Source organism: Coregonus lavaretus, assembly GCF_964263955.1.
Source record: "Coregonus lavaretus genome assembly, contig: HAP1_SCAFFOLD_4212, whole genome shotgun sequence".
NCBI classification, from domain to species: Eukaryota; Metazoa; Chordata; class Actinopteri; order Salmoniformes; family Salmonidae; genus Coregonus; species Coregonus lavaretus.
The window spans coordinates 39,473-52,766 of NW_028160493.1; the positions used below are offsets into that span (position 1 = coordinate 39,473).

At 47.6% G+C, this 13,294-nt stretch overlaps 1 protein-coding gene across 1 annotated transcript in view; it reads left to right on the plus strand.

The window, feature by feature from the left end:
* Positions 1-11,819, plus strand: part of LOC311121752 (DENN domain-containing protein 1B-like) — a gene marked incomplete at both ends in the record, with an annotated part of 49,714 nt that extends 37,895 nt beyond the window's left edge. The window contains one exon of the mRNA XM_084196206.1: positions 11,694-11,819. Within this exon, the coding sequence (XP_084052332.1) occupies positions 11,694-11,819 (126 nt within the window). The remainder of the gene's footprint in view (positions 1-11,693) is intronic.
* Between the last annotated feature and the right edge of the window lie 1,475 nt (positions 11,820-13,294).

The window sequence follows — 13,294 nt, forward strand, 5'->3', positions numbered from 1 at the left end:
CACAGAAAACAACATCAGCAGCAGACAACGCAGCTACACACACACACACACACACACACACACACACACACACACACACACACACAGGAATGTACTCTCCTGTCTCACTAATAGTCACACGGAGTCCTGTAGACGGTGAACGATCGTCGCTCAACACGCCAAGCTGACATTTAAATCAGGAGAAAGATTTCTCTACTTACATGTTTCTGCTTCGTCCACAATACGCGTCAGCCACAGCCACAGCTGTCTATACTCTGACGACAGAGTAGGGCCAGGTGTGTGTTTCACTTCAGCAACCCATTCCCACTGTGAAACAGCTGCAGCACTTCCCTACCTATAAGCTAACTACCTCTGTGATTGGCTTGTACATTAAGAGCAGTACTGTACTGTGCTGCTCTTATTAATTAAGCCTAATGAACATGATGAGTTAAAAGGAAGGTTAACGCCAGGTAACCATTTTTATTACAATCTGATGATGAATCATGCATTTTATTTGTAATTTGTGCCCCCCTCTCTCTGTCTCTCTCTCTCTCTCTCTCTCTCTCTCTCTCTCTCTCTCTCTCTCTCTCTCTCTCTCTCTCTCTCTCTCTCTCTCTCTCTCTCTCTCTCTGTTGATCTCTCTGTGTTGGTGCTCAGGTCCTCTCTGTATCAGAAGTCAGACCAAGGGAGCACAAGAGACCAGTGTGTTTGAAGTAAAGATGACATTTAGATATGTTTAATTATGTATGCAAAACTCCCAGCTCATCCTGGAGCCTGCTATACAGGGTCAGCCTGACAAAGTAGCCCCACTCCAGGGAGTAGCATCCACCATGAGATATCCCTATTAGTTCAAATGAAAACACACACACGGGATCACATGAAAGCACACACACACACACACACACATGAATGCATAAAGACGCACAAATCGTCTGTTTGATGTGCTTATTTCACTGCAGGTAGTAAAATGTCGATGGATCTATATATTCCTGCTCATTATGGGCTGTAGGTATCAGAGGCTTTGTTTGTTGTCCCGTGGGAGGTGGACCTACACACCTCACCAGCACTAGCAACGGGGCGCAGGATATTAAAACCTAAACCTGCCCTCTCTGTCCTGTCATCTTAAATCGGAGGTTGAGACTGATGGCCTTGGAAGTCATAGTTTTAGCTTTGCAACTAGAGAAGACGCTTAATTGTATAAAGATTCTGGATATAAATATACAAGCAATTGAGTCCGTTTGTCTTGAATAACATTGTTATTATGGTTCGGTTTATATACCAATTTAAATAAATTCAGCACCCTAAGGAATAGTTTTATATTGAGTATTGTGTGTCAGATATTCTTTTTTAATTTAAAGTTTGAAATATGAACAAGGTGTGTTATTTTGTACGTGTGTGGTGTGTGTGTGTGTACGTCTTTGTGCGTGAGTATATATGTCTACAATTCGGGCTGTAGCACATCAAAAGAAAGCGGGAGATTTTCATAACTATTAATTTTTTTCTTTGTAGTTCTTTAATTGCGTCCCCACGGCCTTCTTTCCCTGGACAGGATCTTAACAAAACAATATTTTTGTTTTAGAAGAGACAATCTGAACTTTCTACCGCAGCAGCAGTATCCGGGTCATATTTTAGTAGTTTTATATGTGCTGGTAATAATTTTGTAGGGTTTGATTTGAAATATAGTTTCAGAGTTTGGAGCATTAATTCTCACTGTCATCATTAAATTTTTTGTTTTTTTGTATATATATATATATTACAAAACAAAATAAAATAAAAAATATACATTCTATATAATTATGATAAAGATTATTTTCTGTGTTGAATTGCTGCTGGGTTTTTGCCGCTAGGTCCACTCTTTGAGCAATCACTGCTGTCTAGTTTAAAATAGCTGTGAAATGCTCAATTGTATTTCAGCAAACACTTACTTTTGTTATACATTTCTTTACACACGTTTAGCCTGTCAAAATGCTTCTGGGTTTTAGCCTGTCGAAATGCTGCTGGGTTTTAGCCTGTCAAAATGCTGCTGGGTTTTAGCCTGTCGAAATGCTGCTGGGTTTTAGCCTGTCAAAATGCTGCTGGGTTTTAGCCTGTCGAAATGCTGCTGGGTTTTAGCCTGTCAAAATGCTGCTGGGTTTTAGCCTGTCAAAATGCTTCTGGGTTTTAGCCTGTCAAAATGCTTCTGGGTTTTAGCCTGTCAAAATGCTTCTGGGTTTTAGCCTGTCAAAATGCTGCTGGGTTTTAGCCTGTCAAAATGCTGCTGGGTTTTAGCCTGTCAAAATGCTGCTGGGTTTTAACTAGGGAGTCATACAGTATATGTTTTCACTGCTGTTGTAGATAAATAGTGGTGGAATGCTCAGTAACAATTAGACGCGTTGTACCTTTTGCAAGTGTAAAAGTCGTCAGTCAGTCAGTGCCTGTGCAGTACAGTGCGTGGTGTGACAGTCTGCTATGAGACGATGCTAGTTGATGTTAATATTGTCTAGAGGACGCAGGCAGCAAAGCTACCAGCCAAGCCTCGTTATCCATGACGGCTGTACTGGGTTCTCCTGGTTTCCTTATGATGATGAAACTTAGCTCTGTTTCTCTACGTGACGCTACTTAGACGCTACTAGAGACTGTCAGGATGAGACTAGCTACTGATGAAACTTAGCTCTGTTTCTCTACATAACGCTACTTAGACGCTGCTAGAGACTGTCAGGATGAGACTAGCTACTGATGAAACTTAGCTCTGTTTCTCTACGTGACGCTACTTAGACGCTGCTAGAGACTGTCAGGACAGGGAGAAGTAGGAGAGCTGTTTCTTCATGTTTGAAAATTAAAGTCCTTGTACTGGTGTGTAAAATGATTTACAAATTATTTCTAGGATACTCTGAAGTTAATCAATGTTGAGTGCTCTGCATAAATGCTATTATTAAGCAGTTAGTTTTTTTTTTTGTATATAATTGTGTTTGTGTATAATTATGCATTACATTTGTCTGTGTATATTTGTCATCACATGAGCACACGCTGGGAGAAGACCTCCAGTTCAATCAGAAAAACTTCAGAATAGTGTCACGTGACTTTGATTGTGTGTGTGTGCCCACATGTGTATGTGTAAACGACCCTAGCCCACAACCCGATCGTCTCTAAGATGATCCAGTTACTCTCCCATCTTCAGTAGCTAGTTTCATCCTTTACCGAGAGACAGAGATAACTGCTGCACCTGCTAATTATCATCTCCAGTTGCTGAGTTAAATAGAGATCTGTTCCCGGTCTGACCTGTGAACCCGCGCTCTTTATGCTAGCCACTTCAGTCCTTGTTATGGGGAGGCTGGGCCGGTTTAATGAGCCCCCGTGTCTGCCCTGTGTGGCTGCCGGCCGGCCTGCCGCTCCTCGGACGCACGCCTTTCATCCAGAGCCATCCTCCCTTGATGTAAATTGAAAAGATCACAGCTATACGGGAAAGGCCTCTGCTTTATTACATTATGACTATCATAACTCAAGTTTGGTTTTATTTACGCATTGCTTTTCTCTTTCCCCTTTCCTTCTTCCTCACCCCCTCGCTCCCCCCCTCGCCCCCCCCCCTCTCTCCCATCCTCTCTCCCCCCCTCTCTCCCCACCTCCTCTCTCCCCCCCTCTCTCCCAGCCTCTCTCCCAGCCTCTCTCCCCCCTCTCTCCCAGCCTCTCTTCCCCTCTCTCCCAGCCTCTCTCCCAGACTCTCTCCCCCCCTCTCTCCCAGACTCTCTCCCAGCCTCTCCCCCCCTCTCTCCCAGCCTCTCTCCCAGCCTCTCAACCCCTCTCTCCCCCAGCCTCTCTCCCAGCCTCTCAACCCCTCTCTCCCAGCCTCTCTCCCAGCCTCTCTTCCCCTCTCTCCCAGCCTCTCTCCCCCTCTCTCCCTGCCTCTCCCCAGTCTCTCTCCCAGCCTTTCTCCCAGGCTCTCTCTCAGGCTCTCTCCCAGTCTCTCTCTCTCGCTCTCTCTCATTCTCTCTCTCTCGCTCTCTCTCATTCTCTCTCTCTCTCTCTCTCATTCTCTCTCTCTCTCTCTCTCATTCTCTCTCTCTCTCTCTCTCTCTCACTCTCTCTCTCTCTCTCATTCTCTCTCTCTCTCTCTCTCTCTCGTTCTCTCTCGTTCTCTCTCTCTCTCTCTCTCTCTCTCTCTCTCTCTCTCATTCTCTCTCGGTCTCTCTCATTCTCTCTCACTCTCTCTCGTTCTCTCTCTCTCTCTCTCTCTCTCTCTCTCTCTCTCTCTCTCTCTCTCTCTCTCTCTCTCTCTCTCTCTGTCTCTCTCATTCTCTCTCTCTCTCTCTCTCTCTCTCTCTCTCTCTCTCTCTCTCTCTCTCTCTCTCTCTCTCTCTCTCTCTCTCTCTCTCTCTCTCTCTCTCTCTCTCTCTCTCTCTATACACAATGCTATAGTTAATTGGACCCATTGGGGGAATCGGTCCCTTTGATCTGCTGGTAGTCAGTGTGACTTTACAGTAAAAAATGTCACTGCCAAATAGGGTTATCACCTGTATGCCTGCTTGCGTGTCGTTAGCCATGCTCACAATATAATGGCTAATTAGTCTGATGGAGACTATTAGTGCTGCTTGTATGCATGATGAGATGTTACTGCACCAACTAGCCTCCTCTGTCTGTCTGAAGTGTTTAGGTTGTTGTATGGCTTGTTTGGGCATGTGTTTTTATTAGCTCATATTGTCATTATTGCCTACATGTGATTATTTAGGATTTGTTTCTGTCAAAAAAACAAAACAAAAATAAATAAAAAAATGTGTCACTTAACTACGTAATTTCCTTCCAAAACAGACACATTTTCAAAATTCTAGCTTGTCGCTATAACAACCTCATTCTAATTCTATTCTGAAACAGAACATCTTTCTGTGTCCCACCCTCTCATTAAAAAGTATTTGTAACCGTTCTCCTCTAAATGGTGATCTTCAGAACAGCAGAATCAACTTCTCCCAGCCTGTCTGCCAGGCGGTCTTCAGGGTATCAGCACTCTCCTGCTAGACTGACTGACACTCTGTTGTCTTTGATTCTTTTCTTTTTTTTCAAAGACCTTTAATGATTTGCAATGCGAGAAAAGAAATCAGCAAACGCACACAAACATGAAATATGAATTTCAGAAACAACTTTACATAAACATAAAAGCATTTAGCAACAATGTGGAGATGACAGTTGTTAATTTAGCAGTGGTAAACTGCTGTTCGATGCCTGGGAGGAAGGGAGGGAGGGAGGGAGGGAGGGAGTGCTAGTGGTGGATAGTAGCATGCAGCACAGGGACGGGGAAAGGGACAGGTTGGAGAGAGAGGCAGACTAAATCCCAGGGGAGAGAGAGCTGGGAGCGGAGCGGTTTGTTTCCTTTGGTCTTTGTCACAGTTGCAGAGTACCTCTCTCTCCATTCCTGTCCTCTCAGTGAGACGGTGACGTTCCTGTCCTCTCAGTGAGACGGTGACGTTCCTGTCCTCTCAGTGAGACGGTGGCGGCGTTAACACTGCTTCTCCTCCCTCTATTTTCTGAAACTCAAATAGCAGCCAGTGTTTCTCCTAATATTACATAGTGACTGTTTTGGTCTGGTCTCCTGAGGGTGTTAAAACGGAAAGATGAATTATTGAGAATGAATGACATCTTGCTGTACATAACGTGGCGTTAAATGTGATGTATGTGTTCACATGGGAATCAATAGGTACAGTTCTTAGACTGTTAAACATTTCACAACATGCTTAACAACAAGGTGGGCCTAAACACCAAGGGAATGCTTAGCAACAAGGTGGGCCTAAACACCAAGGGAATGCTTAGCAACAAGGTGGGCCTAAACACCAAGGCAAATTGAATATTTTGTGATTATGTACAAGACAGACCGGGAGATGAACAGTACTATACAGTCCTCTTTCACACACACACACACACACACACACACACACACACACACACACACACACACACACACACACACACACACACACACACACACATGGACGGACGGACTCCTACTGTACTGTTCCCTACTGTACTGTGTCCTACTGTACTGTTCTGTTCCCTACTGTACTCTACCCTACTGTACTGTTCCTTACTGTTCTGTTCCTTACTGTACTGTTCTGTTCCCTACTGTACTGTTCCCTACTGGACTGTACCTTACTGTACTGTTCTGTTCCCTACTGTACTGTTCCTTACTGTACTGTTCTGTTCCCTACTGTACTGTTCCCTACTGTACTGTTTCCTACTGGACTGTTTCCTACTGTTCCCTACTGTACTGTTCCCTACTGTACTGTTCCCTACTGTACTGAGCCCTACTGTACTGTTCCTTACTGTACTGTTCTGTTCCCTACTGCACTGTGCCCTACTGTACTGTTCCTTACTGTACTGTTTCCTACTGGACTGTTTCCTACTGTTCCCTACTGTACTGTTCCCTACTGTACTGAGCCCTACTGTACTGTTCCTTACTGTACTGTTTCCTACTGGACTGTTTCCTACTGTTCCCTACTGTACTGTTCCCTACTGTACTGTTCCCTACTGTACTGTTTCCTACTGTACCCTACTGTACTGAGCCCTACTGTACTGTTCCCTACTGTACTGTTCTGTTCCCTACTGTACTGTTCCCTACTGTACTGTTTCCTACTGTACCTCACTGTACTGTACCCTGCCCTACTGTACTGTTTCCTACTGTACTGTTCCTTACTGTACTGTTCTGTTCCTTACTGTACTGTTCCCTACTGTACTGTTCCTTACTGTTCTGTTCCCTACTGTACTGTACCCTACTGTACTGTTCCTTACTGTACTGTACCCTACTGTACTGTTCCCTACTGGACTGTTTCCTACTGTTTCCTACTGTACTGGTCCCTACTGTACTGTTCTCTACTGTACTGTGTCCTACTGTACTGTTATGTTCCCTACTGTACTGTTCCTTACTGTACTGTTCTGTCCCCTACTGTACTGCTCCCTACTGTACTGTTCCCTACTGTACTGTTCCCTACTGTACTGTTCCCTACTGTACTGTTTCCTACTGTACCCTACTGTACTGAGCCCTACTGTACTCTGCCCTACTGTACTGTTTCCTACTGTACCCTACTGTACTGAGCCCTACTGTACTGTGCCCTACTGTACTGTTTCCTACTGTACTGACCCTTACTGTACTGTTCCGTTCCTTACTGTACTGTTCCTTACTGTTCTGTTCCTTACTGTACTGTTCTGTTCCCTACTGTACTGTGCCCTACTGTACTGTTCCTTACTGTACTGTTCCCTACTGTACTGTTTCCTACTGTACCCTACTGTACTGAGCCCTACTGTACTGTTCCCTACTGTTCTGTTCCCTACTGTACTGTGCCCTACTGTACTGTTTCCTACTGCACCTTACTGTACTGTACCCTGCCCTACTGTACTGTTTCCTACTGTACTGTTCCTTACTGTACTGTTCTGTTCCTTACTGTACTGTTCCTTACTGTACTGTACCCTACTGTACTCTACCCTACTGTACTGTTTCCTACTGTACTGTTTCCTACTGTACTGTTCTTTACTGTACTGTTCCCTACTGTACTGTTCCTTACTGTACCTTACTGTACTTTTCTGTTCCCTACTGTACTGTGCCCTACTGTACTGTTCCCTACTGTACTGTACTGTTCCCTACTGTACTGTTCTGTTCCTTACTGTACTGTTCCTTACTGTACTGTTCCTTACTGTACTGTTCCCTACTGTACTGTTTCCTACTGTACTGTTCCTTACTGTACTGGACCCTACTGTACTCTACCCTACTGTACTGTTCCTTACTGTACTGTTCCTTACTGTACTGTTCCTTACTGTACTGTTCCCTACTGTACTCTACCCTACTGTACTGTTCCTTACTGTACTGTTCCTTACTGTACTGTTCCCTACTGTACTGTTCCCTACTGTACTGTTCCTTACTGTACTCTGCCCTACTGTACTCCACCCTACTGTACTGTTTCCTACTGTACTGTTCTTTACTGTACTGTACTGTTCCCTACTGTACTGTTCCTTACTGTACCCTACTGTACTGTTTCCTACTGTACTGTTCCTTACTGTACTGTACTGTACCCTACTGTACTGTTTCCTACTGTACTGTTCCTTACTGTACTGTACTGTTTCCTACTGTACTGTTCTTTACTGTACTGTTCCCTACTGTACTGTTCCTTACTGTACTGTACTGTTCCCTACTGTACTGAGCCCTACTGTACTGTTCTGTTCCCTACTGTACTGTGCCCTACTGTACTGTTCCCTACTGTACTGTACTGTTTCCTACTGTACCTTACTGTACTGTACCCTGCCCTACTGTACTGTTTCCTACTGTACTGTTCCTTACTGTACTGTTCTGTTCCTTACTGTACTGTTCCTTACTGTACTGTTCCTTACTGTACTGTTCCCTACTGTACTCTACCCTACTGTACTGTTCCTTACTGTACTGTTCCTTACTGTACTGTTCCCTACTGTACTCTACCCTACTGTACTGTTCCTTACTGTACTGTTCCTTACTGTACTGGACCCTACTGTACTCTACCCTACTGTACTGTTCCTTACTGTACTGTTCCTTACTGTACTGTTCCCTACTGTACTGTTCCTTACTGTACCTTACTGTACTGTACTGTTCCCTACTGTACTGAACTGTTTCCTACTGTACCTTACTGAACTGTACCCTGCCCTACTGTACTGTTCTGTTCCCTACTGTACTGTTCCTTACTGTACCTTACTGTACTAACTGTGCCACTAGAGATCCTGGTTCGAATCCAGGCTCTGTCGCAGCCGGCCGCGACCAGGAGACTCATGGGCGGCGCACAATTGGCCCAGCGTCGTCCAGGGTAGGGGAGGGAATGGCCGGCAGGGATGTAGCTCAGTTGATAGAGCATGGCGTTTGCAACGCCAGGGTTGTGGGTTCGATTCCCACGGAGGGCCAGTATAAAAATATATGTATTCACTAACTGTAAGTCGCTCTGGAAAAGAGCGTCTGCTAAATGTCTAAAATGTAATGTAAATGTACTGTACTGTTCCCTACTGTACTGTTCCTTACTGTACCTTACTGTACTGTACTGTTCCCTACTGTACTGTTTCCTACTGTACCTTACTGTACTGTACCCTGCCCTACTGTACTGTGCCCTACTGTACTGTTCCTTACTGTACTGTTCTGTACCCTACTGTACTGTTCCCTACTGTACTCTACCCTACTGTACTGTTTCCTACTGTACTGTTCCCTACTGTGCTGTTCCCTACTGTATTGTTTCCTACTGTACTCTTCCCTACTGTACTGTTCCTTACTGTACTGTTCCCTACTGTACTGTTCCCTACTGGACTGTTCCCTACTGTACTGTTCCCTACTGTATTGTTTCCTACTGTACTGTTTCCTACTGTACTCTACCCTACTGTACTGTACCCTACTCTACTGCGCCCTACTGTACTGTTCCTTACTGTACTGTTTCCTACTGTACCTTACTGTACTGTACCCTGCCCTACTGTACTGTACTGTTTCCTACTGTACTGGACCCTACTGTACTGTTTTGTACTGGTCCCTACTGTACTGTTCCCTACTGTACTGTTCCTTACTGTACTGTTCCTTACTGTACAGTTCCCTCTCTCCTCCCCATCTCCCCCAACCCCCTCTCCTCTCTCCTCCCCATCTCCCCAACCCCCTCTCCTCTCTCCTCCCCATCTCCCCAACCCCCTCTCCTCTCTCCTCCCCATCTCCCCCAACCCCCTCTCCTCTCTCCTCCCCATCTCCCCCAACCTCCTCTCCTCTCTCCTCCCATCTCCCCCAACCCCCTCTCCTCCCCATCTCCCCCACCCCCTCTCCTCTTCTCCCCATCTCCCCCTCTCCTCTCTTCTCCCCATCTCCCCCTCTCCTCTCTCCTCCCATCTCCCCCTTTCATCCCCATCTCCCCAACCCCCTCTCCTCTCTCCTCCCATCTCCCCAACCCCCTCTCCTCTCTCCTCCCATCTCTCCCACCCCCCTCTCCTCTCTCCTCACCATCTCCCCCACCCCCTCTCCTCTCTCCTCCCCATCTCCCCCACCCACTCTCCTCTCTCCTCCCCATCTCCCCCACCCACTCTCCTCTCCTCCCCATCTCCCCCTCTCCTCTCTCCTCCCCATCTACCCCTCTCCTCTCCCCTCCCCATCTCCCACTCTCCTCTCTCCTCCCCATCTCCCCCACCCCCTCTCTGCTCTCCTCCCCATCTTCAAAACCCCCTCTCCTCTCTCCTCCCCATCTCCCCCACCCCCTCTCCTCTCTCCTCCCCATCTCCCCCACCCCCTTCTCTGCTCTCCTCCCCATCTACCCACCCCCTCTCCTCTCTCCTCCCCATCTCCCCCACCCCCTCTCCTCTCTCCTCCCCATCTCCCCCACCCCCTCTCCTCTTCTCCCCATCTCCCCCTCTCCTCTTCTCCCCATCTCCCCCTCTCCTCTTCTCCCCATCTCCCCCTCTCCTCTCTTCTCCCCATCTCCCCCTCTCCTCTCTCCTCCCATCTCCCCCTTTCATCCCCATCTCCCCCACCCCCCTCTCCATCTCCCCCCTCTCCTCTCCTCTCCTCTCTCCTCTCTCCTCCCCATCTCCCTCTCCTCTTTTCTCCCCATCTCCCCCAGCCCCCTCTCCTCTCTCCACCCCCTCTCCTCCCCATCTCCCCCACCCCTCTCTCCTCTCTCCCCCCTCCTCTCTCCTCCCCATCTCCCCCTCTCCTCTCTCCTCCCCATCTCCCCCTATCCTCTCTCCTCCACATCTTCCCCCTCTCCTCTCTCCTCCACATCTTCCCTTCTTCTCTCTTCTCCCCATCTCCCCATCTCCCCCACCCCCTCTCCTCTCTCCTCCCCATCTCCCCCACCCCCCTCTCCTCTCTCCTCCCCATCTCCCCCACCCCCTCTCCTCTCTCCTCCCCATCTCCCCCTCTCCTCTCTCCACCCCATCTCCTCCCCATCTCCCCCACCCCCCTTCCTCCCCATCTCCCCACCCCCTCTACTCTCTCCTCCTCCTCTCTCCTCCACATCTCCCCCCTCTCCTCTCTCCTCCACATCTCCCCCTCTTCTCTCTCCTCCCCATCTCCCCCACCCCTCTCTCCTCCCCATCTCCCCCATCTCCTTTCTCCTCCCTGTCTCCCCCTCTCCTCTCTTCTCCTCATCTCCCCCACCCCCCTCTCTGCTCTCCTCCCCTTCTCCCCCACCCCCCTCTCCTCTCTCCTCCCCATCTCCCCCACCCCCCTCTCCTCTCTCCTCCCCATCTCCCCCTCTCCTCTCTCCACCCCATCTCCTCCCCATCTCCCCTACCCCCCTTCCTCCCCATCTCCCCACCCCCTCTACTCTCTCCTCCTCCTCCTCTCTCCTCCCCATCTCCCCCCTCTCCTTTCTCCTCCCTGTCTCCCCCCTCCTCTCTTCTCCTCATCTCCCCCACCCCCCTCTCCTCTCTCCTCCTCCTCTCTCCTCCACATCTCCCCCACCCCCCTCTCCTCTCTCCTCCTCCTCTCTCCTCCACATCTCCTCCACCCCCCTCTCTGCAGCACAACAGAACAGCTTGTAGGAAGGAGGAAGGATGGAAGCTTTTCTTTCTTCTTTCTTTCTTTCTTTTTCTGGGCTGACCTGTAAATGTGACTCTTCACCCCTCTCTCTCCCTCCCCCCTCTCTCTCGCTCTCTCTCTCCCTCTCCCCCCTCTCTCTCTCCCTCTCCACCCTCCCTCCCCCTCTCTTTCTTTCTCTCGCTCCCTCTGTCTCTCTCTCTCTTTCTCTCTCTCCCTCTGTCTCTCTCTCTCTCAGGTCCACTCTCTGAAGAGTAAGCTGAAGAAGCAGTCGACAGCAACAGGAAGTGGAGTATCGAGGTCCTTCCTCCGGGCTCAGGCTGCTCTGTTTGGATCCTACAGAGACGCCCTCCGATACAAACCTGTAAGAACCTACACCCTAACCCTTAGATACAAACCTGTAGGAACCTACACCCTAACCCTAACCCTTAGATACAAACCTGTAGGAACCTACACCCTAACCCTTAGATACAAACCTGTAAGAACCTACACCCTAACCCTTAGATACAAACCTGTAGGAACCTACACCCTAACCCTAACCCTTAGATACAAACCTGTAGGAACCTACACCCTAACCCTTAGATACAAACCTGTAAGAACCTACACCCTAACCCTTAGATACAAACCTGTAGGAACCTACACCCTAACCCTTAGATACAAACCTGTAGGAACCTACACCCTAACCCTAACCCTTAGATACAAACCTGTAGGAACCTACACCCTAACCCTTAGATACAAACCTGTAAGAACCTACACCCTAACCCTTAGATACAAACCTGTAGGAACCTACACCCTAACCCTTAGATACAAACCTGTAGGAACCTACACCCTAACCCTTAGATACAAACCTGTAGGAACGTACCCCTAACCCTTAGATACAAACCTGTAAGAACCTACACCCTAACCCTTAGATACAAACCTGTAAGAACCTACACCCTAACCCTTAGATACAAACCTGTACGTTTGTGAAATGAAAAGTGTTTTTTTAACGCTGAGTGAAGGTTGAAGATGTGTTTTGAGTTGAGTGAAGGTTGAAGATGTGTTTTGAGTTGAGTGAAGGTTGAAGATGTGTTTTGAGTTGAGTGAAGATTGAAGATGTGTTTTGAGTTGAATGAAGGTCTGAAACACTGACACTGAAGGAGTCAGGACATTCTCTTTTAGACACCTTCTTCCTTTTCTTTTCTAGGTTAAAACCCCGGAAAAGTTCTCTCTCTTTCTGCTTCTCTGTTCCAAGATACTCCAGTTGAGACCAGAACAAAGCATGTAGTGTTTGTCAAATAGCAGGGCCTTTGTTCACAGGCTTTGAGGGTAATTGGGTGGTGTTGAGCCCTGGAGTGGGGATCCATAATTGATGCCTCTGTGTTGTCTGTATACAGACAGTAGTATGAACACACAGCCTGACTCCCTTCAGACACACACACTTAAAGCGGAGAGAGAAGGGAGAGTGTGTGTGCCGTGATGTCCACTCACAACACACCTTCTCTCCAGTCCCCATAGGATCTGGATAAAAGCCTACGATTCCACACACGCACTCGCATCCACATCCCTGCTCGCATACGGGCACACACACACATACATACATACATACATACATACACACATTCTGAGTTAAATATAGGAGCCCCCCCTCCCCCCTGACTGAACCATGTGTTTTTGGAGCCCATATGCTTTGACAGAACGTGTGTGTGTGATGGATGGGGGAAGATCATTGTCGAACTCTTGCTGAGCTGTAAATTAATAAACGGAGGAGAAGATATCTGTTAATCACACTGCTATGATTCTAGAAATATAGGCTATATATATATATATACACAGTGGGGAGAACACGTATTTGATACA